At 41.4% G+C, this 26,992-nt stretch overlaps 1 protein-coding gene across 7 annotated transcripts in view; it reads left to right on the top strand.

Annotated features, from left to right (window-relative positions):
* The window catches only part of appa (amyloid beta (A4) precursor protein a), a 37,861-nt gene that overhangs the window by 365 nt on the left and 10,504 nt on the right, over positions 1-26,992 (top strand). For 2 of the 7 annotated variants that reach the window (XM_074627308.1, XM_074627309.1), the window contains exons 2-8: positions 16,647-16,814; positions 19,212-19,341; positions 20,119-20,231; positions 20,306-20,496; positions 20,827-21,152; positions 22,007-22,174; positions 26,599-26,747. In XM_074627308.1, coding sequence (XP_074483409.1) covers positions 16,647-16,814; positions 19,212-19,341; positions 20,119-20,231; positions 20,306-20,496; positions 20,827-21,152; positions 22,007-22,174; positions 26,599-26,747 — 1,245 coding nt within the window. The remainder of the gene's footprint in view (positions 1-16,646; positions 16,815-19,211; positions 19,342-20,118; positions 20,232-20,305; positions 20,497-20,826; positions 21,153-22,006; positions 22,175-26,598; positions 26,748-26,992) is intronic. The other 5 variants (XM_074627310.1, XM_074627312.1, XM_074627314.1 and 2 more) reach the window with 3 other exon arrangements.

A 26,992-nucleotide genomic window follows, 5' to 3' on the forward strand; every position in this document is an offset into this window, starting at 1 on the left:
TAATTTGTCGTCATTATATGTCTATTGTTCAAAAAATCAACCGCAGATCTTTTGACTAATCTTTTATGTTGAAGGTTTTAACCGGAAGTTCTGTGTAAACGCCTATCTAGCTTGCCACTCTATTGTGAATACTATTTCTACTGTGTTTTGTACAATACCACGTAAACATTTAGATATTTTGTTAGTATTTGTCGTTGTTTTATTTGTAATTAACCCCCTTAACGTAAAAACATATAACGCGTATTTTATTTTAAATAGGATAGCCCTCTTTTCGTTGCTTTTCTGTTGCTGTTGTATTGATTTATTGAGACTGGTGTAGCAGTGGAGAAATGTCCGACACATTTGAGTTAAATCTACACCCTTTAAAGTTCCCCTTTTCCCCTTTGTGTGTAAAAACTGTGATTTTAAAATGTTACAAACAAGTTGTGTTTGTCAACAAAATATGCTGTAGCCTCAACAACACTGCTGTTGTCATGAAACGATTATTTAACAGGTTATTCTGGGTAATATAATGTAATTTAAAGTCATTACATGGGGATAAATGTCTCATTTTTCCATATCCCGAGGGCTGATTTTTAAGGGAGTGGGCGTGTTTTTGGGCATGAAAATAAGTCAATAAGACGTCTTGTTGCCTCGTAATGAAGACTTTAACGCATGATTGTGTCTTTAATAAAGCAAATAAACCCGTTTAGATGATAGTAATGTCAGAAAACAACACGTTATTAGCGCTTTCCCTCATATTTCAGTCAGATGGGAGAAGAATAGAGGAGTAAGATGGCGGCGGTGCACTGCAGCATTTATCCAGAGTCGAGAGATAACTAGGATCCAACAGGAGCTTTGTTGCCTTTTAATGCTTTTTTCTAACCTATATTAGAGTTTTGTGTGATAATAGTGACATTAGAAATATAGGTTATGCTTATAATAACGTCTTTATAGTGGATCTAGCTCACAAAATCACTGCTCATCCATTTTCAAGCGTCTTTGCCAAGAATACACTGCAAAAAATGTCTATTTTTAACATTCAACATTCAATTCAATGTAAAAAAAAAATGGCATTATTTTTAATCTAATTTTTCATGGCATACATGTTTGTTAAAATGTCACGTAATTTATTTATTTAAAAAGCATCCCCATTAACTGATACCAATGGCACCAGCTAGTCTTCCTGGGGTCCAATTACATTAATCACATACATTACTATATACAACATCATATTTGTGTTACACTAATAACATTTTCCAAACATTTATAAATTTCACATTCATACACAATCTTCCACAACCATTTAGCCTCAAGGCCCCATCATCAGGGAAAAAGGAACAAAAGAAAAACCATACATGACCAACACTGGACTATTGGATCAGCTGCTTAAGTAATGTATTCTTTGATGGTATTTGAATGAGGATTTGTTAGAGGATTGACGTATGTAAAGAGGGCAGCTATTCTAATGATTGATGGCACGATATCATTGTCATCGTTGTCAGTTGTGTCATTTACTTAGTACTGTGTCAGTAATGCTTTTTTAGTTCCCCCTTTTTCAAGCTAGACTATATTTAGACTATGGAAAAGGGATGTCACGGTAATCTAGTAGTCGATACCAATACCAGGGAATTTACACGATTCGCGATACCAATTCGATACTACTGTAAAAAGAAAACAATAAATCCCATGGAATTCAACACGTACTCCTTTTATTAAAACATTTGAACATTACAAAAAACAGTGGCATGTAGCCTTCAAGTATTTAAAACAAACAATATTGTCATTACAGGCATCGTTCGGTACCGAAGAAAACGAGTACCGTCACATTTATAGAATTTTGGTACCGAGTTGGTACCGAAGTATCGGTTCTCGTGACATCCCTAGAAATGACACATTCCTGTAACCACCACATTGTTTCACATTCATTGCAGTTCAGTGTTGTCTGTTGGATCTCTGCTTGTAACAATTGTAGCTTAAATGTGTTACTTGTAATGGATCAATAGTGCCAAACAATGGCTATCCATTTAGGCCTCTTGTTTTTGCTGTCTTGGCCGTTTTTTCTCCTTCAGATGAATCAGGTGAAATGTGGCAGCCGACCTTCATTGTTTCCTGCAGCCTATAATCAGTGGACTTGGGAATGAATAGCTTTTAAAAAGAAGCAGTGGTTTTGTTCCTAATCCGTTGCTTAGCTTACCTAAGGACTCCTGTATTTACATTATAGATATCAAAGGCAAAGTGATGAAATGCGATAGAACAAGTTGTTTAAAATTCCAGGAATAATATAAGCAAGATTAAATCAGACTTGAAAATGAGATTTCGCAAGTTTTTTGATCTTGTTAGGGCTTGTTTATAGCCTTCGTGACCGCCCCACACAAACACACAAGCTGCTTTTCCCTGACGGGCCCATGGTGCGGAGCGTGGGAGTTGGATGCCAGCCTTTGTGTATTTGTGAATCCTTGGGAAATGGCTCTTGGATGGGTGCAGGCGGCCTGTTTGTGTGCATACTGCAGTCTTTGAGCCCGGGGCGGACCAGCCCTCTCCCCTTATTAGACAGTTTAATGCCATTATGCCTGTTGGCGCTGCCAGTGTTTCCTCTCTGGCACCTTCTCCTCCGCTGCTCACACTGCAGTTTCAATTCTTTGAAGGAGAAAATCCACCTGACACTAATATATATCTCCTCTTGCTTTCCATTTTCTCATTTTACTTTTTTATTGTACTCACTTACTTCAGTTTTTAATTTACATTTTTGCAGAGAAAGAGGTCCAGCTTTGTGCTTAACCCAGAGCTTCCAGTATACTTGTAGATAGGGAGCTTTTACAGGTAATAAACCTGTTAACCAAACTGCTGAAATCAGGTCAACTGAGGCTATTGTCGGTGAATAATTCAGGTTGGATTCTGGATTTTTTTTGTGTGATTCTTGACTGACCTGGTAACGGAAAAGCCTCTGCTCTGATTCTGACGGACTGACACCAAAAACCTGATGTTTGATATTGTGTTTTTTCCAAAGGAATTCTTAGTCGACTAATGGATTAGTTGATTTAATTGAAAGATCTGTAAAACTGAGTTTCTCCATAAAGAATCACACACTTTAAATCTTGTGTTTACCACAGATGTGTTCATGAGTTTTTGGGAAATAAGTCATTCAGCATGAAAAAGCATTAAAAAAACTACTTATCGGTTAAAGAAATCTTAGTCGACTAAGACCAAAACGACCGAGTGGCTGCTCTGGACATATCTTGTAATGTTACATAGCTGACAAGATCAATTCATTGATTAGTCGCTCGACAGAAAATCAATGACACCATTAGGATAACTGATTAATCATTTAAGTAATTTTTCAAGCAGAAATGTCCGAAAGGCAGCGGCTTCTCAAATGTGAATATCTTCTGGCTTTCTTAGACTTCTATCTATGATGGCAAATTGAATATCTTTGGATTTGGGGCTGTTGGTGCGACAAAACAAGACATTTTAAATCATAATTGGCAATTACATTTTGATAATTAAATAATCATTTAAGTAAATTTAGATCAGATCACTGTACTGCTCACACACAACTTGCTGTCTTGTAATCGGGAGTCTTGAAGTCGTTGTGGTTTTCATGACTGACCGGCGATGGTGTCACACACTGTAAGATCTTTCATTGGGAGGAACCATCCGATAAGGTCTACAAATTTTGTCACGAAATCACACGTGTGAAATACACGGTAAATGACGTGAAACCATACGAGAGACACATTGTTGATGTTGTTGGCACGGGTTCACAAAATAGCCTGTTTACACCGGTTTCCTCTCAGGCTGGGCGATATATCAATATCATATTGATATTGTGATATGAGACTAGATATCATCTTAGATTTTGGATATCGGAATATCGTAATCTGGCATAAATATTGCCTTTTCCTGGTTTTAAAGGCTGCATTACAGTAAAGTGATGTCATTTTCTGAACTTACCAGACTGTTCTAGCTGTTTGCCTTTCCCCACTTAGTCATTATATCCACATTACTGTTGATTATTTATCAAAAATTGCATTGTGTAAATATCTTGTGAAAGTACCAATAGCCAACCCAACAACATCGTCGCAATATCGATATCGAGTCAAACATATTGTGATATTTGATTTCCTCTATATCGCCCAGCCTTAGATTTCTTTAGCTGTTTAGTCGTTTTTTATGCTTTTTCATGCTGAATGACTTATTTCCAAGAAGCTTATGAGCACATCTCTGGTAAACACAAGACTTAAAGTGGTGCTTTTGTGTGATTCTTTGTGGAGAAACTCAATTTGACAGATCTGTCAGTTAAGTAAACTAATCAATCAGTCAACAAAGAATTTCTTTGGGCGAAGACAGACTTGAAAATGTGACATTTTTTGCTGTTTTTCTCTGCTGTTGTTGTTTCTCATTCTAAATTGAATACCTGTAGGTTTTGGACTGTTGGTTTGACATCACTTTTGGATTTAAGAACTTGGTGAACTAATAATTAATCTTTTGAAAAAGGAAATCAATAATGAAAACAATCAGAAGTTGCAGCCACAGACAGAAAAATAGCAGTCGCTGTAATTATATTAGTTTATCATACTCCCAATGTGCCTGCCTCTCCTCATCTCAGTAAACAGTGAATGTTGTTATATGGCAGGACAGGATGTCCTCCTCGTAATGAGACATGAAAGGGGTTCGTCTTCAGCACTCCCTGTTTTTTGTCTCGGTCTCATTTTTCAATGTCCAACCAGTTTGTTGGCTATAAAAATTGCTTGTTCAAACAGCCCACATTGTCCATCTTGGTTGTGTCAACAACAACAATGACACTGCAGCGCTCCCAATTAATGTCCCCTCTGTTATCCCCCTCTGTCTGTCCTGTAGAAAAGAATTCCTGACCTTTTGATACTGTTGTTTCTGTTGTCATGGCGCCTGGAAACGGGCATGACGCTGATGGGCTTTTTGTTTTTTTGGCGACGCATGTAACTAAGTTTCCCCTGGTTATGATGCAAATCAGCTCTAAGATGGTTTTACCTGTTATTCTCTGCTTCCTGCTCTGTGCTATCCTTTTCTTTTTCGTCTCATTTTTGTCATCCTCACAGTCCTGAGTCTTCTTTGTGTGTTGTTTTCCTACTGAAAGGTAGCATACCCCCCCCCTTTCAAAGCACGGTAGGAATCTGGTAGTGCTGATTTCAGGCCACTGCGTAGCTCAAAGGCCTGCTTTGTGCCGTGCAACCTGGCCTCTGAATGAGATACTGTGGATGGATGCCAGAAGCTTTGATTAGATCCAACACTGATCGCATAAGAAGCTGACTTTCCTTCGCTTGTTGATTTGAGGAGAACTTTTCTGATTTACAGCTCTGGATGAAGATGTTGAATTTCATCTTGCTCACCTCTTCCTCTTTATTACTGCCTCATAATTACCTCTAATAGGTCAAACATGTAACAATCCTAGCTTTTCTTGCCGGGTAGTCATCGGGGAACACGATATTCTCCCTCCCACTTCTCATATTAGAGTGAATCTCCCACCAGGCAGCCCCATTCATCACCATCGGACCACTATTTCCATCTGTAAATATCAGCAGTGCGCCTCGAAGACACACTCTTCATTTCGCCGCTGCTGAGTAAGCAGCTGTTGGTACAGAATCTGAATAATAAGCCGGGAAACAAGTCGCTCCGACCTGCGCAATTACTCAGCAGCGGCGAGCACATCCAGCTTCCACCTCATCAGCGAGCAAGTATTCATACACACATCTGGATGCGTGTGCCTGCCGTTTCTTGTCGACGCTTTTATAGTCACGTCTCCATCAGAAGTGCCATGTGTCCCAGTCAAGGCTGTGATGTGACCTTCCACTCAGATATGACGACCCAGGCTGTAATAATCTGACCAAGGCCAATACAATCAAGTTTTAATCTTGGATTTGGTCACACAGACGCAACATTGTCAGCACGTGATGGACGAGCGAGTACATAAACGCATGCGTAGATTTACGCCCTCGATGGTGACGCAATCAGAATATGATGATTTATCACACGTATGTGCTTCGTCATCGCACACCGTGACTCGTGGCACTTTGAGGCGTTTGACTTAATAGTTTAGCCGATCCGCCAGGCTGCTTGTGTCGTCTCCGCTGGATCCCAGACTGGAGGTGTAATGAACCGAAGAAATGCCAGCTCACCTCTTGAGCTTTCAGTTATAAAAGAGGAGCCCAGCAGAGGTCCCACCCCCACTTCAGTGCTTGGGAATTTGACATTTATTTCTGGTGAAGTGCATTAAAGCTGATACAAAGTGCCTCCACAAATTCAGTGAGTCTAGAGATCACTAGAGTGGCATACAGCACATTTGGTGCCTCTGTCTATAAAAAAGCATCTCTGAGAGTCCTGGTAGTTACCGTATAGTCGCATCAACTCAGGTTCAATGTGCAATGTCTGCTCCCTCTCTCTTCTCATGTTTCCCTTCCTATCGAATGTCAACAAAATGGCTAAAATACCCCCAAAATAGAATATATCTGGCCAGGATTTACAAATTAAACTATGTCCTATCCCTTCTATCATAAATCTTAATCCATCATATGTTTTCAATTAGATTAGTGCCCTTCAGAGTATTTAAGTGTATGACGATACATTGTTAGAATATACCGGCCACAGCTTGAACTACCTTTGCAAAGGTGCACCATATTTTTCTCGCAAGCCAGTCAGAGCAGACTGGGCTTTTTTCAGGAGGGGTTCTTAAAGAGACGGGCGCTAAAACCCATTGACCATTAAAGCATGTAAACGTGTTCTAGTAGAAACCCAAAGTACAGGTATGAACCTGGAAATGAGCATGATATGTCCCCTTTAATGTATTTTCTGAGTTGAATTTGTAAAGCACAGTTCAAAAAGAATATGTACTTCTATTGGCCACTGCCAACTCCAGATGTGCGCCAGATGCTGTTGATGTTTCAAAAAGTCAGAAAGTGCAGAAATGGAAGTAAAAGCTTAAAATAGCCAGTAGGGGTGTTAGAAATACAGTATATCCCTTGGTGTTTTGGATTAAGTATTTGCTTTGGTCTATGAGATGAATCAAACAAGTCTTTGATTTAAAATTCTTTAGTTCATCTTTTTACCAGCACAATCTTTCCAATCTTTCCATTTCCAATATTCCCTGGAACCACAATGGAGCTTGACTCTCCGTGGTCTCGATGTTGATAAAGTTCGATGTTGATAAAGTTCTTTTGTTTCACTACCTCTATCAACACGCAAACATACTCATGAGGCTCCTTGTTTTTGAGGGTTATATCCCTCTACTTGTATGATCTCATCCTCTCACTTCTTCTCATGTCTCCACTCAGCGTCCTGGGTGTTCAGGGTTGCCATAGCGCTGGAGACTTCCCCAGGTGCTTGGTACTTGGACTATAATTAGGCCGCTGTGCGTTATTCCCGTCCTTCTTCTCACCCATTCCTCCCTCCTTTTTTACCATTTTTCCACTAGAGCAACTTCGCACTCTTTCTCTCTGAAACGCTGTGTCATCCATACAGCGCGTTGCTGATGTGCTGCATGCCCTTCGGCTCGAGAGTCACAGTTTAGAGGGTTTATGAAACTCGTACCTCTTTGAGTCGGCCGACACGCCATCAATTGCAGATGACAACTCCTCTCGGAGTCCAAGTGTGAAATTGGAACACTTGTTTGAAATGCCAAGTTGTGTGTGTGTGGGTGCAAACGAGAAGAGAAGGCTGAGATGGCGATTTGCGTCAGAAAATAGACAAGTATTATTGACTGTGCCCTGCTATTTCTGGATCTGTTTCCTGTTTGGTCTCCGTGTTAAAGGCGGACTTCCTGTGTTAGTACAGGAGTGCTGCAGAGCCAGCTGTGCACGGTAGGAAGCCATTGTTTAGAAAACCCCTCATGTTGGAATTGACGGTATGCTTTGTAGGAAAACCCCTGTTAGATTTTGGATTGCTGGTATGAATCATAACTTCAAAGTAGTAATTTTTGCATTTTAGTCATTTGATTAAGGAAGTACAGAAAAGTATAAATTGGTAGTACTCTTCCATTGGTGATTGGAAATACCGCCTGTGTTCCCAGTTTACCTACCAGCCCTGTGCGGAGGTGGTGCTCGTAACCACCATGACACATTCAGAAACACACCCGCCATCAGCACCCTAGGGCCCTGAGTCACAATGACTCCTAGTAACAACACTGATGAAGGATTACCTCAACTCACACTTAGCCGTAAATCATTCTTTATGCAGCTGTAAAAAGAACTATTAGGCTTCTGTTTACTTAAATTCAGCCTTTTTTAAATGGGAGTTCTGCAGTGTTTTCTAAGGACAGCAAATTGTTGCCTTTAGCTCTATTGACGCAAGTGAAAACATTATAGGAAAAATATGCTAAGTTGTATATTATTTTGTGTTTTTTCCAGCATGTGTATCTGACGCAGATGACAAATAATGAAAAACATGTTCCTGTTGGGCAAGTCAACACAGTTCTAATTGGAGAATGGAGATGCTGTTGCTCCAGATGTTGAATGTTGACATGCATGCATTCAGGGGGCCAACAGAGTATTTTGATTGTGATTTTTATTGTGTGATATGGCCCTCTGGGGGAAAAAGATGACGTAAACATGATGCAAAACGGACGTAGTCAGGGTACAGCAACACTGAGGTTTTAATGGGATATTCAAAAACTAGGGCTGTCAATGGATTAAAATAGTGTCCATAGTTAATTGCGATTAATCACAATTTAATCACATTTTTTATGTAAAAATCGCAAGTTGTGTTAAAGAAATTAGTGGCGTTAAAACAAATTTGCGTTATTATCACAATAACTTTGACAGCCATATTAAAAACAATCATTATCAGCACATTTTTTTTGGGTGAGATTGTCAACAGATTGTGTCATTTCTGGTCCCAGTAGTCACAGTTCGTAGTGTGGTCAGTGTTGTGCAATCACAACTCCATCTGTGTATATTGGCGGCCCACTGCAGGGTGACTCCCAGCTGAATACCAGGGAGGTCAGAAGCAGTTTAGCAGGCCGTTGCTGAATGAGCCGGCCATTACGCTGTTCATTTTTGTGCACACAAAAAAACACCTGCATGCCCAGCTACATGCAGAATACAAACACACACACTTCCTTACGGGAAGTGGACCAACCCCAATGATGAAATTCCTGCTCCCAGGTGACTTGGATAATGGTGTTGCCTCAGGTTGCCACAGCGATGACAGAGGAAGGTTATAACAGGCTGTTCCCCCGGGGTCGAGAGCAGGCTGCGTATCCATGGTGATTATTACTAAGGCAACCAAGAGTCCCTCCATCACGTCTAGACAAATGAAGTGGGCAGAAGTCAGAACTATATTTCTTACACACTTCTAATCAGATTTTAAAGAGGTTTATCTGAGATGCTAATTCCGCGGGAACCCCCCGAGACAAAGCTTAAATATGAGTGAAGATAATGCTTCAAACTAAAACTTTTGAAGAGGCTTCTGGGATGAGCCAAGGACAGAGTGGTTAATCTTAGATGTGAGAAAAATCATTTGATTGATTTGTCATTTGACCTGGATGAAATGTTTCCTTTCTGCCAGTTTGACCCTTTTAAGCCTAATATCAATATTATTTATCCCAAACTGCCTTGGATGCAGTCTGCGTTTCTTGGGTTTCATCTTAACCTGATTCACCTCAATTTACCCCCACCCTAAAATGTTGGCAGCGCTGATTAGAGGATGAGCCGGGCAATCAATCCTACACCCAGTTCTTCCTTTTTTTCTTTCACATATCCAAGCCAGAGCTTCTGTTTCGCCCCCCGCTATTTATTTATTTGATGAAAGTCTGCTTTAACATCTGCTCTGTAATTGACCGGCAGGGAGTGTGAGGGGAAGGGAGGAGGGTCCGGCTTCCCCTGTAATCAGTGAAACACACTACCCGCTAAATCTGCGTCACAAACATCACACACACACTAGCGTCGAACACACAAATCCAGTCAAAGAACGATGAGAAGGTTTTAAGTAACAGCGCGGCCCGCGTGCCAAGGTGATTACAGAGCGAGTGTGTATCTGGACGAGCATTGCCGCTGCTGTGCGCGCGAGCAATCCTGTCCCCTCGCCAGTCTTATCTAATTCAGCCGTCACACACCCTTCCCGAGCTAAGCAAACAAATTCCCGCGGCGATGCATCTTGTAAACAGCCCGCAGACAGGCGGGCTTGTGCTCGATCCCACCACAATTGATTGATTAATGACCACAAAAGGAAAGCAATATAAGTTTGTTGTTTCACATGACACGGTCGTAAATGTTTAAAGGCGACCGATGATAACACAATAAAGGCCTTATTTGCATTGTGAGGAGTTGCCTGTCTGTCTTGACTGTGCATTGGAGCCGTTGTTAACCATCTCCAACACTCACAAGTTGACATTATCTAGTGGTTCAGTGTGTCCCAGCCTGGACAATAGAGTCTTGTCTTGTTAGTTACTAGCTTGGACATAGCCAAAGATGTCTGTAAAAGATGTGTGCCAGAGAAAAGGGAGTGTGTAGAGCTCTTGCGACACATCTTGCTCTCCAGGGAGTCTCCCCCCGGGATGAGAGATGATCTAAAACGCCCTCCTCCCCCTCTCTTACCACCCCCACCACCTTCACAAAACTCCCCATGGCAGGCCTGTGCCACTCAGATAAGACTGTACAATTAATAGCACCGCAGGACCAGCGCCCATGGGGACACTTCAAAGATTGTGCATGTGTGTGTGTGTGTAAGAAAGGATTTATTTGCAGTTTGTAAGCGTGTGATGCAATATTTCTTTCTCTGACAACTCCCCATTTACATTTAATGGGTAATAAACATTTTTCCTGGCTTTTTTTCCTCTGCTTTTTAGTGCCGCTGATCACATCTGTGACTGCGCCAGCCATAAGCGGGCTCATTCACACATATCAGCACATTTTACAGTTCCCTTTTACACAATGACTTTGAGATGGGAATGGTTAGGCAATTTGCATAAAGGGGGGGAAGAAGAGTTATTATGTCTTACGACAGTCCTACACTGTGCAGTCGTACCGATCGATGAGAATGTTCTCGCCTTTGATGCGAGGGACAGATATTCAGAATGTAAAAGGTTTTTTTCTTTCTGAATATTTTGAGTTTGCGGCTAATTTGTGTTTTTCTCCCAAAGTCAAACTAGTCAATGGGGAGACCAGCTTGTAAAAGATTAATTATTTCTTTCAGTTTTGATTAACATCTGAGATATAGGAACTCAAGAGGTCGCTAGTATTATGATGCAAGAAACATGAGCAGGTTGTAAACAAATAGGACTGCACCGAATGTCATTTTTACATTCAAAGCTTCTATTTAGTTTTTCAAATGAAGCTTTGAATGTCCGTCGTTGGGCTGTAACTAACAATTATTTTCATTGTTTATTGTCATCTGTTCATTATTTTCTCGATTAATCAATTAGTTGTTTGGCCCATAAAATGTCAGAAAATGACGTCCTCAGACGTCTTGTTTTTGTCCACAACTCAAAGACATTCAGTTTACTGTCATAGAGGAGGAAAGAAACCAGAAAATATTCACATTTAAGAAGCTGGAATCAGAGACTTTTTTTCTCAAACAAAATTCTCAAACAGATTATCAAAATAGTTGGTGATTAATTTAATAGTTGACAACTAATTGATTAATCGTTGCAGCTCTAGTCTGTCTTCTAAATTTATGACGTTATCAACCTAAAAAAGGACAACATTTTTTTTTTGTTATTGTGGTTATATAAATGTAATTTATGGTGTTGAGTTTGCCATGTTATGATTTGAGCATATTTTGTTATGCTAAATGCAGTACCTGTGAGGGTTTCTGGACAATATTTTTCATTGTTTTGTGTTGGTAATTGATTTAAAATTAATTCATATATATATACATTTGCATAAAGCCGCATATTTGCCCACTCCCATGTTGATAAGAGTATTAAATACTTGATAAATCTCCCTTTAAGGTACATTTTGAACAGATAAAAAATGTGATTAATTTAATTTCGCAATTAAATATTTTAATCACTTGACAGCCCTACTTTTCGACTTTACAACGCTCTGGAGTTATTGGAAATGTTTGGATCATACGAGTCCATAACAATAGCCAGCCACCACCGGAATCTAATTCTACAAATAGTCTAATACTAATCATATTAGTGTAACCTAACCTTTATCTGCAACTGTGCACAAATAATAGCTTTAAACAATAAATAGACATGCAAAAAAAAAAGAAGCTGTGCAGCATTCAAATGTTGATGTATATAATTTGAATGTCAACGTTATGAATAAAGCTTAAAACTATTCACGTAAATTGCGTCCTTAGATTGCTAATTTTGTCCTTCCAACAGTCCAAAATCCAAAGATATTCAGTTTCTGAATATCAAATCTTCACAATTAAAAAGCTGCCACCACTGTAAATTACGATCAACTGCTTCAAACTAAACCAATTTATTAAAATACAAAAATAAGACCATATAATCTACCGAACATATGACAGTCAGATGCACGATGATGAAGCAAAGATCACGTTGCGTGTGTCTAAGGTTTGCCTGGATGTGATTTGGGTCATGGTATCCAGCTGTGGAAATGGGTCACCTGTCTGAGATGGGAACTGTGATTTGAATTTGGGCGTAACAACATCACACACGTGTCGACGGTCCATGTGAACTGCCGCAGCATCGCTCGTCATAAACCTCCTCGGGGTAGCAAACCACTCTATCAAACTGCAGTAGCAAATAATCTGTCTTTAATCGCATTTACTACTACAAACTTGTATGTTATTGCATTACATTATTAGATTGTCTGTTTGTCTGCTTTTTTTTTAGTGCTCGTCTTCCTGTTATGCGTCTCCCTCGGGGTAAAACAAATTCTATTTCATCCTCAAATTATTCTGAGGATGTTGTAAAGTTTATAAACCGACGTCGCATGTCAAGCTTTAACAACTTGGACATGGGTTATGTGCAACTTCATTTTGTGGTCCTATATGGGTCAGCAAGCCCAGTAGCTTAAAATCTGTATTTCCTTTCCGTGACTGACTTGATTTCGGTCTATTTTCTGCAACACAAAAAACGCCGCTTACAATTCTCTTCATTGTGGAATTTATTATGACTCCGCCGGCTTCCTCGACTCTCATTTTTGTCGACCCATAGAGGTCTTTCACATGATTAATAAGAGCGGCAAGAAGCTGTAAAACATTTTTGATGGATCAGGGCTTTTAGTTGCATCACTTGTAATTTGCGTTGGGGGAGAAGTAGCACGCCAAGCAATATGTGGCTGGGGTTTTCTGCTGACTTTAATTGAACTATCGTCTCGGGGTCAATCTGATAAAGCGTCAGCCTCCTTTTTCCCCTTGGCTTATTCCCTGTCCGTCGGTGATGGCTATCATGCCAGATTGAGACCAAAGGGGGATATTTCTCCTGACCAGGCTGCCGTCCTAATCCTCAGTGCCCAGATTACCGCTCCTTCCCCTCCCTGCAGGATGACCGGCTGGCAGACTGGCAGAAATGTGAACCAGAGCTGAGATGGGATAAAGACGGAGAGGAGATAATATACATGCTGCTACTGATGTGTCTTAACTGACAGGAGATGCGCTCATTCCTTTCTCTAAAATACCTCGCTCCGACACCATTATTACCCATCTTTTCCCCATGATTTCTGTCAGCCCCCCCTCTCCATCTCCATCTCCCTCCCTCCCATCCCCACATCCTTTCTGTTTCACCGAGTGCTTGACCTTCTGCTCGAAGCCCGAAGGCTTATTGTCCAATTCATCTGTTCTCCAATCTCTCCCTCCTCTCTCGCCATTGTGCTTATTGTTCTTTCTACCACTTTCTCCTGCCTTCACCACCATCCTGGGAGCCTGATTTATAAGCTTGCAGCGAAGGCTCGGCTGATCCCCCCCCCCTCTTTTCCTCCTCCTCCTCCGCCTCCTCCTCCTCCTTCAGCAGAAGACCGAGCGGTGGAGAGATAGCAGTGGAGAGGCAGGAAAGGAGAAGAGGGAGCGATTTTTGGCGAGGATATGATTTGCCAGCCAAAAGAGGATGACACAAAGAATTTGAATGTCAGCGAGCAGTTGGTTCAGATTTGCCTACCTGTGCCTCAAGCAAAAGGGGAAGTTGGTTTATCTCTTTCAATAAGCGACAGGGAGAGGCCAGAGGGTGAGCAGATAAGGTCAGAATGAAACTGGGCAACCAGAAAGTGAGCTAATTAAAAGATAGCACACAACTTTTTCAGAAGATGATTTGAAAACTTTCTGCTCTCGCTTTCGCCTTGGGTTCCACTGTTAATGAGCAGGATGGGATTTGATCTGTTCCCCCCCCCGGTAGCGCTGCTCACTCACAGATGGCGGTGTGGGAATCGAGCGGCAAACCTCTAAATAACCCGGTGTGGTGGTGCAGATGGCCCGGTGTCAAGACTGATGGCCACCAGTGTTAAGTTGCCATGTGTTGGCGCTAGAGGGGATTGTACACACTACTTTGTGTGTGTGCGCGTGTGTGTGTGTGTGTGAGGGATTTACTGATTTCCTTGCTACCACAGCTTGCGGCTTATCATGTTGGCCTATAAGGGATGTGAACTTTGCAGGTGCATGTTTGACCCCCGGAAGTGTAAGCTGAGCTGTGTTTGTGATCTTTTTAAACTCATTTGACTGCAGTACCATGGCTCAACCTCCAAAAACCTTTATTATCTATTTTATATTATTGTGAAAACATCATTCAAACAACTGGATTGATTGAAGTTTCTCACCAAAAACTACATTTTACAGGATTACATTTGAACGCATCATGTTAACGTTAGAATTTAGCTTCGCCCAATACCAATTTTTACTGAAAAGAACTCACTTAAGTGTACGTTTTAAGTATGTTAATGAGCAATCCTGGGCTCCATATCAGTTCTTTAGAATACGTGATAACCCTATAGCGAAACTAATTGGCCATTAGCCCATCGAAGCAGATCAAGACCTTATTATTAATTACATTTCTCTGCAATTAAAGTGGTGGCTCATGGCACCTCTGAACTGCTTCAACTCCGATAAAGCTCCAATAAACGTGACTGAGTGATTTTTGCAGTTTATGACTTTACATGCCGTAGATAACGCACTCCCCCGAAACCAGAGGTGTGACTGCAGATCATGAGCTCTGTCACCGTATTATCTTTCTCTTTGCTTATCATAAACACTCCGGGATTTCTGTCAATATTAATTCACACATTTATTGGAATTATTTGTTTTTAAAGGCAGGAAATGCTAACTGACGGGGCTTGTTTTATTGTTAATACTACGAAGTTATTACAAATGAATCCAGTTAATCCAACACAATATCCCTGAAATAGTCTTTTGGTGAATATTATTAATATTTGATCCAGTACCCCCTACAGTTTCACTTATGGAGGCTTTACTAAATATAAAGTTCACTCTAAAGTATATAATAGCCGCAGAACGCTGTCTTGTCGTCTTCTTCTGCCAAGTGTATAAAATGGAATATAATGAAAGTTCATGTTTCCAGCCATACACCAGATGCACGCCTGCTAAATCGATCCAAAGATTTGAGTTTTCAGCTTCAAATTGATCTAAACTGATGGCCCCCATCAGCTATTCTCATATTGGAAGAGGACTTTATGCCCCTAGCTGTTTGCAGAGAATCAAGTCTGGAGGAAAAAAATATGCTATCCATCTCACAAAACAACATTTGTTTGCCTGCCAGAGCCTTCAAAACCATTAACAAGATTAGGGAGCACACAATGGCAACGGCCCCTCTCCTCCCTCCCTTCGTCTACTCTCTTCATCCCCCCCCCTCCCTCTGTATTCCCTCCCATTTTGTTCTAGCTCATTTGCCAGTACAATGCAGACATTCAGTGGTTTGTCTGCACCTCCTCTCTCCTGAGGGAACTTCAGCACAAAACCTCCTTATGCAGGCAGACAGCGATGGCACACACACACACACACACGCAGGAGAAATTAACACAAAAATTAATACATTCATGCCAACGGCGGACTTTTCTCTTTCACACATGTTTGCTCAACACACAATCCCCCTTGCCTCGAGCCAACCTGTGCTCACGATGTGCTGCACGGAGAGAAACAAACCCTGAAATGAATCAACAGAGGGTTATATAAACACTATGCTGTCTATGAAAAAAAAAAAGAAGCCAGCATGGGCACAGAGATGGACACTATTCCTATAAATGGTGGGCTGTTGAGTGTGTGTGTGCGTGAACATCATAAACAACAGCGGGTGTATTGGATTGCTTCAGGCCTGTTGTTTGAGGCAATTTATTCTCATAAAAATATTGATTTTTGATGTCCATCACTTTCTTTTGCTCTGTTCTTCCAGCATTTTTCTGCAAGATCTTTTGCGCACTTGACAACACCCAATGGCAAATACGAACAGAGGCATTGAGCACTGCCACTTTGATTATAGGAACACAGAAACCCAGAATGTCGATGAAATTGGGAGAGGAGAATTTGTTCCCTACCCTCCTCTCGCCTCATCTTCTTCCTTCCATCCTCTCTCTCCCCGCTCCTCTCATCTTAAACCAGCTTACCTCATCTTACTTTTCATCTACCGCGCTAATCTCCTCTCCTCTCCCCCTCCCCTCCATCTGAGTAATGAAATTTAATTGCATCCGTCTTGCATTTTTCAGCGCAAGTGCTCAAGAAGACATGAGGGGTACATCTCATTAAATCTCTCTCTCGCCTGTCTCTCCCCCCACCCCTAGGTGCCTACAGATGTTTCCATGGGTCTCTTGGCGGAGCCCCAGGTGGCCATGTTTTGCGGCAAACTCAACATGCACATCAACGTGCAGAGCGGCAAGTGGGAGCCGGACCCCTCGGGCACCAAGAGCTGCATCGGCACCAAAGAGGGCATCCTGCAGTACTGCCAGGAGGTAAAGTATGGGGAGGGGGGAGTGTGGGTCTTAGCCTGAAAGTTAACGCAAACAGAAGCTGTTCTTTTTCATATAATATAATGTTTATTTCACCGTGGAATCAATTAAAGGTGCTATTGATAACATTCAGCCACTAGATGTTGCATTCTCCCTCCCCCGTTCCATTGCATTTACTTTACAACAAGCATCGGAAAGCAATACAGACTAAATACAATCCCTTTGCCCCTTGTGCCTTATTTTGCGCTCAGATTATGCGCTGCTTAACTCGCAAAAGTGGAGTAGGACACGCTCTATATGCACTTGCGCCATGCACTTTAGACCATACCCTATAGATTGTTAAAATCGGGCCCTGATATTACATATTAATCCACCCTCCTATAGCTGATATGAATCTTTATTGTAGTAAGTAGGGGTTAGAAAGGTCATTTCCTCCCAGACCATTTGCAATCATTTCCAGTCGCTGTCATGCCTTGAAAATGCCTCTCATTTGGCCACGTATGCCGTGATATATGGAATACTTAAACTGTAATTATGTATATATATATATTATATGTTTTGACAAGTGAGAGGAATTTTCACACGTAGGAGGTGCTGAAAAAAATGCATAAAAAGATGCTTGAAAATGTCTGTCCGCAGACGGAGGAATTTATTCTTGCTGGTTTGAGAGAATATAAGAGCACAGGAGTCCATCTGAGAGTCTGCGAGCAGATTTGTTTTCATTCACCGAAATCCCCAATTTGGCAGGATGACATGACGCCGAAACTCAGCTCAGTGAACAAGCTGCTTAGGTCCATGTGACTTCACTTTAAAAGCTCCGGATGGCTTTTAATTAGGTCTGTGTGAAGCTAACCAAACCAAACACACAGAAGAACCTCTGTGTTGTTGTTTGGCCTAAGAAAACTGCAGACTCCTTCAACCACATTTCTTTCGGGAATATTCCAGCAGTGTGTACTGTAGGTTATCACTGCATAAATGTAAGAGAAAATGATAAAAGGGAGTAGCCTGATAAGCAGAGGTGATGCATAATGAGATTTCTCTGAAAAGCATGTAAGACCGGCTCAAAGGAAGATAAGTTCTCCATTGTTACCACTGATAAGAAATCCAGCGATAACAAACAAATGCTTACCGAACAGCCTCAGGTCCCAAGTTCAAATTGTTTTAACATTTCCAACCTCAAATATCAAAAAGAAAAATAGAGATACGGAGAACCTTTTGGAATTTTTAGACTTGCAAATGTGAGAGTGACAAGAAACCTAGAAGGTTATGGAGTTATTATTATTTCCCTCTGCAATTCGGAGAGGAGAGAAGAAGGGGTGTCGTGATAAAGAACGAGGGGGTGATGTATCTGGCGAGGATGACATGTCGACTGAGAATAGTATGCAGAGGCAGATGTCATGCATCGGCTGAGAGGAACATAGAGGTAAACACAGCAGAGTCTGCCAAGCAGAGACCGCATCAGGGAACACTGCAGCAATGCAAAGCAGTAATGCTCGGAAAACAACACGTTTCCTAAAGTAAGGTATGGGGGGGTGGAAGTAAATTAATTTATACAAATGGAGGTGATGAAAATGCATGTGACTTGAAAATTTGAGTTGTAAAAATGGATGTGAAATGAAAAATGGAGTGATAACTTATCAAGATTTGTGATATGATGAAAACAGAGCCATCATCATTTTCACCATCTTACATTCATCATTCATGAGACAAAATTGCCATTTATCAATTAAGAAAAGTGGCCTCAAGGGTGGAAGTAACAAAAATGAATTGAAGAAAAAGGGAAGTGATGAAAATGCTTACGAATTAATAATGGCAGTGATGAAAATGTACGCGAATTGAAAAATAGAGTGATAAATTGTGAATTGATTTCATAAACAATTGACATTTTATTTGAAACCGTGTTGATTTGATAATGCCAACCATTTATCATTCACAACACCCAACTGACATTTACAGCACGCAATTTTTGTCATTAAAAAAACACTTCTTTTTTTTTTTTTGATAGGCCGGATCTAACAAAAATTGCATACTGTAAACGATTAGTGTTGTGAATGAGGAATGTAATGTCATCATATCATGACAATGAGTCAAATCGATTTTAAATGAATCAAATCACTTGATAATTTATCACTCCATTTTTCATTTCATATCCGTTTTACGCCTCTATTTTTATCCATGAATCTTTGTTACTTCCACCCCCTCATAGTAAGGGAGCAGAATATGATAACAAAGACAGTAGAAATTGGTCAAAATATTCAGGTACAACTGAAAGTGTGAGTAGACAGATGGAACTATAAGTGATGGATAAAAGCTACCAGTGTTCATGACAAAACTGTTGAAGTGAAGAGGCAGCTTTGCCGTGTTATGACGCCATTATAATATATAATGCTGTGTGTGCAGGTGTACCCGGAGCTTCAGATTACCAACGTGGTGGAGGCCAACCAACCAATCAGCATCCAGAACTGGTGCAAGAAGGGGCGCAAGCAGTGTCGCAGTCACATGCACATTGTGGTGCCCTACCGCTGCCTGGGTGAGTCCCATATATACAGTATATATATTTTTACTAGGGCTGTCAATCAATTAACATATTTAATCGCGATTAATTACAAATTAATCATTTTTCATCTGTTCAAAATGAACCTTAAAGGGAGATTTGTCAAGTATTTAATACTCTTATCAACATGTGAGTGGGCAAATATTCTGCTTTATGCAAATGTATGTGAATATTTATTATTGGAAATCAATTAACAACACAGAAAAATTACAAATATTGTCCAGAAACGCTCACAGGTACTGCATTTAGCATAAAAAATATGCTCACGGTCAATTTGGACCCCTTTGAAAATGGCCATGCCAGTTTTTCCTCGCCAAAATTTAGCATAAGTTTGGAGCGTTATTTAACCTCCTTTGCGGCAAACTAGTATGACAATAGATCCTTAGATTTTCTAGTTTCATGTGATGCCAGTAGTAAGAAATTAGTGGCGTTAAAATTAATTTTGCATATATAATGCATTATTATCCCGTTAACTTTGACAGCCCTAATTTTTTACTGATTCACAGTTTTCAGTGCTTGTGTGGAAGCATTTCTGGAAAGTGGTTTTCAAAAGCAGGAGAAACAAAGCAGAAAAGATCAATCCTCTGGTTAATGCAAGACAATAGTTACCATAGCAACAAAGGAGTTAAGAGTCAGCTATGCTTTACGGGAGTCATCAGTGTTGAAATGTGTCTTCAATCAGTCAGAAGGCTGGGGCTGAGGCTGCCCATTGTGTATGAATTATAAATATGGATATTGTTTTTTTTGCTGCAGTGGGAGAGTTTGTGAGCGACGCCCTGCTCGTTCCTGACAAGTGCAAGTTCCTGCACCAGGAGCGCATGGACCAGTGTGAGAGCCACCTGCACTGGCACACTGTAGCCAAGGAGGTGAGTACGCACACACATACACTACTGTATAACAACTAGCAGGAGCTGTTACTGATCTATCTTGCCCCGTGTAGTCCTGTGGAGACCGCACCATGAACCTCCACGACTACGGGATGCTGTTGCCGTGCGGCATCGACCGCTTCCGAGGAGTGGAGTTTGTGTGCTGTCCCGCCGAGGCGGAGCGTGACGCCGACAGCACCGAGCAGGACGCTGATGATTCCGATGTCTGGTGGGGTGGAGCGGAGACTGATTACTCTGACAACAGGTACACACACACACACACACATACACAGATAAATGAGGGCAAGGCAGCGGCAAAGTAATACATCAGCGCTCAGATGATCAGAGATACTGCCACTTTCATTTTCAACATTGCCGTGAGGATAAATGTCTCTCCTTGAAAACAAACTGCAGGTTGGTTATAATTTAAAGTCTTTGTCCTTCCCACCTTCACATCCATCCTTCTTCCTTATGTCCTCATCCCTCTTTCTCTATCACCTTTCCTTCCCCCAATTGCTCTCCATATGTCCCTTTACGTTCATTTTTCTTCCTTTCCTTCTCTCCCTTTTCCTCCCCATCCCTCCTACCCTCCCAGTATGGTGCGGGAGCCAGAGCCAGCGGAGCAGCAAGAGGAAACCAGACCATCTGTGGTACAGGAGGATGAGGAAGAAGAGGAGGAAGAGGTAACCGAGGAAAATGACGAGGAAGAGGAGGAGGAAGAGGACGCGCTTGACAACGACCAGGACGGAGACGGAGAGGAGGACAAGGAGGCGGCGGAGGATGAAGAGGAGGACGAGGAGGATGGAGACGACGACATCGTCGACACGCTCGACGACAGCGATGACGCCGACGAGCCCACCACAAACGTTGCCATGACGACCACCACCACTACCACCGAGTCTGTGGAGGAGGTTGTCAGGGGTGAGCAGCATTTCTTACGTGGGCGCGTGTGTCTAGTTTTGGTTCTCATCTTGTGCTATAAATAGTTTTTGTTTTCATTATCAGGAGGTCCTTTAAAAGCCTTGGAAATGTCCTACATTTAAAGCACCCGATTCGACAGAGAAATTACATATTGTGCGATTAATGACCTGATAACAGTCTAATAACAGTCTTACCTGTCCTGCTAGAGGCTTGTGTTTATAGATTATAGCTAACCGATGCTGATCTAGCTAAAGTTACAGCTCAGCCGAGATCATTAATGTTTTCATCTCGTGCTGTCACAAGCCTCTCGTAGGTAAAATGAAAAATATTTATTTTTGATTTTGGGGCGGACTGTCCCTTTAATCAAATGACAGGTTTGCATTTAGATTAATGTGGAACAAGCTTAGTAGCACAACATACAAAACGTGCTTCTCTCTCCATTTTTTATGCTTAGCTAAACACAATTGAACATCATGTTCCTCACCAATTAATTTCCTGCTGTCATTTTCCTTATTGTGCTCGTTCATCATCTGAGAGCTTTCATTAGTTACGTTCCATTAAAATCAGAACTGGATGTTCCAGCTTTGTTTCTTCATTTCAGTGTTAAATTGGTCTTAAATTCAATTCCGAGTAGCATTTTAATAGTGCTTGAACCTGGCTTTCTTCACATGCTGCCGTACAGTGTGTGCCATCAAGTGTTGTCCTTGAATATAAGTGGCGTATTTCGTAGATGAACATACTTGAGATCTTTTCAGAGAAAGTCAACAAGATGATGCATTTATGGTGAGCTAAAGAGACTCTTGTGGCCTTTTACTGCTTTGTGAATGATTACAAGTGTGTGTGTGTTTTCCAAGATGTGTGCTGGGCCAATGCAGAGACTGGTCCATGCCGGGCCATGCTGCCCCGCTGGTACTTTGACCGCCAGGAGGGCCACTGTGCTCAGTTTATCTACGGCGGCTGCGGAGGCAACAGGAATAACTTTGACTCAGAGGAGTACTGCCTGTCTGTCTGCAGCAGCGTCAGTAAGTCCTGCCCGACAGCAGCTAACCTCGACTTTGGTTTTGTCTCTAACCCTCGCTTTTACTCGCTGTCCACTAGCTGCCAGGTGCTCTAAAGTTTCTTGCCCGGTGTGCTTCTCTTCTAGACGTTTCCTTACCCGTCAGCTCCATTCCTGGCTAACCCTTTACCTCTTCCTCACCGTCTCTCTGTGTGTGTCTGTCAGACAAATGGATGTGTTTGCACTAAAAACAGACTAATCCCGTGTGGATTCTTAAAGCGACCAACCTGATCGTCTGTTCACTTTACTTTCACACAACTCAGTTTGTTGGTGGAATTCTTCTAGGGGGTCCCTTGACCTCTGACCTCAAGATATGTGAATAAAAATGGGTTCCATGGGTACCCACGAGTCTCCCCTTTACAGACATGCCCACTTTATGATAATCACATGCAGTTTTTGGGGCAAGTCAAAGTCAAGTCAGCACACTGACACACTGACAGCTGGTCTATATGCATGATCTTGGTCTCTATGGATAGGTAAGACCTCAGAGGATTCATCCCCAGTGTCAGTAACATTGTGACTGTTACTATGCCTGAGTAAATTGCGATGAACCAAAAGAAACATTTTCATTTTTATCCTCGCCTAAAATGTTTTCTAGATTAGACAGTGGATGACACCATTACAGCAATGATACCATGCACAGAGATGCCACTGAATTCATTCAGCAACTCCTTGACTACAACTGTGCCAAAGCAGATATAAATAGCACAAGGCACATAGTTTATACAAAGGTTTTAGTCAGGATAGGACCAGGTGGACTGTCCATTTGGCACACTTGGATACCTCAAGTGTGCCAAATGTGTTTTCTACCTCTTGAAAGGGTTATAAAATACTACTGATATCCACTACAGGAGGCTATGTGCACACAATGGAGCCTTTGGCCATGACATTTACCCTGTGCATCATCACATTCTACCATTGTGCACAGTATAAAATCAATAACAAACAACTAAACTGTATAATTTTGACTCCAAATGGAGTAGTTTTATTATAATAATGAAATATGATCAAGTAGATAATAACAAATAAGATCAATAACAATGTAAATAAGATAACAAAAAAGAATCCAAAGTCAAGTATGTACATTCAATATAAAAACAAAAATATTTGTAAAAATACAATTTCTCGTGCTTTGATTTCTAAAATATTGAAATCATTGCCAAACATTGCTTTGACAAAATACACTTGGAGTGTTGTTTTAGTATCGTTAAAGCCTCGTCTTCTAGAAACAATTCAGAAAAAAAGACCACCACAGCATTTTATGAAGTTTTTCAAGGCAGTGCAGTAAAAGAGGTTAAAGCCATAATGATAAAAAGAAACCTCGTATCACTACACGGCTTCCCTGAATCCTCAGGGAAGAGGTATTTCAAAATAAAGTTGAATTGATTGATTTCTATTAGAATAAAGTAGTGAAACACGGCGCCGAAAGCTGTATGCTCCTAACAACAACGCTTAGGATTCATTTTCATGGACAATTTGCTCGAGACGCTGAATGACATTCTCTAGATTTTTCTCGCCGTGTTGTCGCCCTAAAGAGTATCCACTGTAATTTCTATGATTACACCCGTTTCATGGGAATCATCTTATGTATTCTTTTAACATGAATATAAGCTGTAAAATCATCCAGGCGGGGATTATTTAGCAATAAACCCCCCCTCGCTGCACATTATCCTTTAAATCCCTGACGCGTTGCAGACTTGCTTACATTATTCCATCCTCGCCACTGAGGAAATATAGGCCCTGGTTAATTCATTACGTTCACTTAAATCGGACGTCAAATTACCCCTGCTGCAATTTTGAAAATGTGAAATGTATCCGAGGTATAGCGGTAAGTAGAGAAACTCATCAATGCATCATTACTCAGAGCATACCTGCCTTCCACATCGCATTGTGGTGATTGATTATCAGCGGCGGCGCTGAAAATGAGGAGGATTGCTTGATGGTTTTTACACCTTGTTACTATATTTGGCTATTTGAATTCCTTAATGATGAAGGCTTTAATAGAAAGGGTATTTCTCGCTACTTCCTGTTGAGCTAGGCGTGATCATTCAGTCACAAAGTGAGCTGATTGGATTTCAAATAGTTGCTCAGTGTTGGATTGCCAACCTATTTTTCATCTGGCAGGAGACTGTGTGTGTGTAATAGATGGGAGCGGAAGGCGGTTTAAGTGTTTGGCTCTGATTCTGATTTCAGTGTTGTGTAAGGTTCAGTGACCTTGCTTGATACGTCCGCGAATGTGTGCGAACGCGCACGTCTCAGCCAGGAAGTGCATGATCTGCCCTGCAGCAAAATGGAGCCATGCTATCTCCATCTCCCTATATTTTGATCTAATTTTATCCACTGTGTGTGTGTTTAGGTGTGAAAGTGTGTGAGCATGTGGTGTGGGATTTCTGCTCTGCTGAGTATAGTGGAGGCGAGAGAGTGCTGCAGTGTCTTATATCCCCCGTGGCAACACAAATAAAACCCACAAAACGCACACACTTTGCGCTTGCATGTGTGGTCAATTAACATTCACAGTCGGTCTCAGTGCAACTGGTATTTTGTCAAATGTTTTTTTTTTTGTAAAAAACAACGCGTATGATAATTACCGTAATAATCCTTCTTTGTCTTTGTTCTCTATGAGCGTTTGTTCTACAGTAGTACAGTTAATGAAAGCTTTCACTCTTCCTAAAATGCATATTTTGGTCAACAACAAGAGCGGTTTGCGTACAAAAACCCCAGGCTGTGCCCAAAATGATTCCCTTGTTCAGTCTTTCACTGTTCCCTACAGGAATAAAGGGGACATATGATGAAAAGCTCACTTTTCAGTGCTTGTTCACATACATTTGGGTATCTGGAGTGCCTACCAACCAACGAACTGTGAAATAAGACAATCCAGTCAGTCTTTTGTAGGCTGCCGAGATTAGGAAACATGTGATTCAACAAGCCCCTCAGATTTGGCTCCCCTTCCTATGTCACATGCAGGCTCATTGGAATATATCGCCCTCCCTTCATCAATCTGAGTATCTCAATATTTTTCTTGCAAAGTCGATCAGAGCAGATTGGGCTTTTTTGGGAGGGGTCCTTAAAGAGACAGGCATATTAGGATGGATATTTCTTTATGCTAAATGCAGTACCTGTGAGGGTTTCTGGACAATATTTGTCATTGTTTTGTGTTGTTAATTGATTTCCAGTAATAAATATAGACATACATTTGCATAAAGCAGCATATTTGCCCACTCCCACGTTGAGTGTTAAATAGTGACAAATCTCCCTTTAAGGTACATTTTGAACAGTTAAAAAAATGTGATTCATTTGAGATTAATCACGATTAACTATGGACCATCATGCAATTAATCGCAATTAAATATTTGAATGGGTTGACAGCCCTGCTAGAAACAACACAGCAGTGAATGCTTAACAGCAATTATTAAAAAAAGGAATATGAATCTCTAAACAAGGAATTACCACTTTAAGTACAGTGTGCAGTAGTTAAGGGGTCAGTTCATTCATTTTATACCTCATTACTTACCTCAGTTTTCATTAGAACTACTTTCCACCAACGAAATAGTCCAAATGAAAAACCGTGTTCTGTGGATTATCCAGAGAAACACAGGACACAACAAGCAAATGTTGCTGTTGAATATTTCAAATGTCATTTTTCATCGCCGAGTGCACCACAAACTCATTTCCATCCCCGTCCATTGTGTTGGGGTGGAGGCAGACATCTCTAAATAAAACTATCTGCATCATACCACTAGAGTTAAGGGAGAAACCGTGATTTGGGTGAACTGACCCTTTAAGTGATTTCTAAGAGCAGAGGCTAACAAAACACTCAGCTCAGGTCAAAGTTGTTTTTGTGTCTTGTGTGCAGTCATGCGCTCTCATCAGACACAACCAATTTCACATGACGTGCGACCTTCACGCATTCACACACACACACGCAGATTCCCACACCAACTACTTTTTATAGCACACTTGTGCGAGTTAATCAACTTTTCCACTGATTAAAACCAGGTTTCGCGCAATATGTGGTCCATTTCTATTTCTTGCCGGTACCTAAGATTCAGTCCGTGCTTTTGAGCCTGCAGGATAAATTCCAGCATCAGTGTTTTGGCTTGAGAGCCGTATCCCGCTCTGAATGAAGTTATATAAATGAGAGTGGGGCTTTGTCTCTCCTCTACAAAAGACTACGGGTCATCTGAGACTGTTTTGGAGCTCGCAGCTACAGCTACTATCTTATTTTCTTTCTCTCCTGATCTCACACTAACCCTATTAACCCAACCCAAGCTCTGTGTTTTGTGTTCCCCAGATCAACCAAATAAAAGTGTGCAGTAAAAAGATGCTTTTCTGAAAGCCTTTTCACCCTCTCGCCTCCTCTTTTTCTCCCTCTGCTTCCATGTCACGCAGTACCCACAGCCACGCCCAGCTCCCCCGACGCCGTGGACCACTACCTGGAGACGCCTGCTGATGAAAATGAGCACGCCCACTTCCAGAAGGCCAAAGAGAGCCTGGAGGCCAAGCACCGCGAGAGGATGTCCCAGGTACCGACGGAGACGGTAGAGGAAGGTTTTTTTAGTCCAGTAGACTGAAAGCTGATCGCTGCACACACATGAATGAGTAATGGTAGCTCAGCAGGGAGAAACAGAGAGAGGGCAAAGATGTTTCTCTGATTAGAAAAATGGAAGCAGAAAAGGTGTGTCAAGTAAAAACAAATAGGTGGGTTTTTTTAATCCCTCCCGGGTAAAGCCGACCGAGCCAATTCAACTTTAATTGTATTCTTTAATCAAGCGGCTCCGGCGGA

The sequence above is a fragment of the Sebastes fasciatus genome, chromosome 24 (genome assembly GCF_043250625.1).
Source record: "Sebastes fasciatus isolate fSebFas1 chromosome 24, fSebFas1.pri, whole genome shotgun sequence".
NCBI lineage: Eukaryota > Metazoa > Chordata > Actinopteri > Perciformes > Sebastidae > Sebastes > Sebastes fasciatus.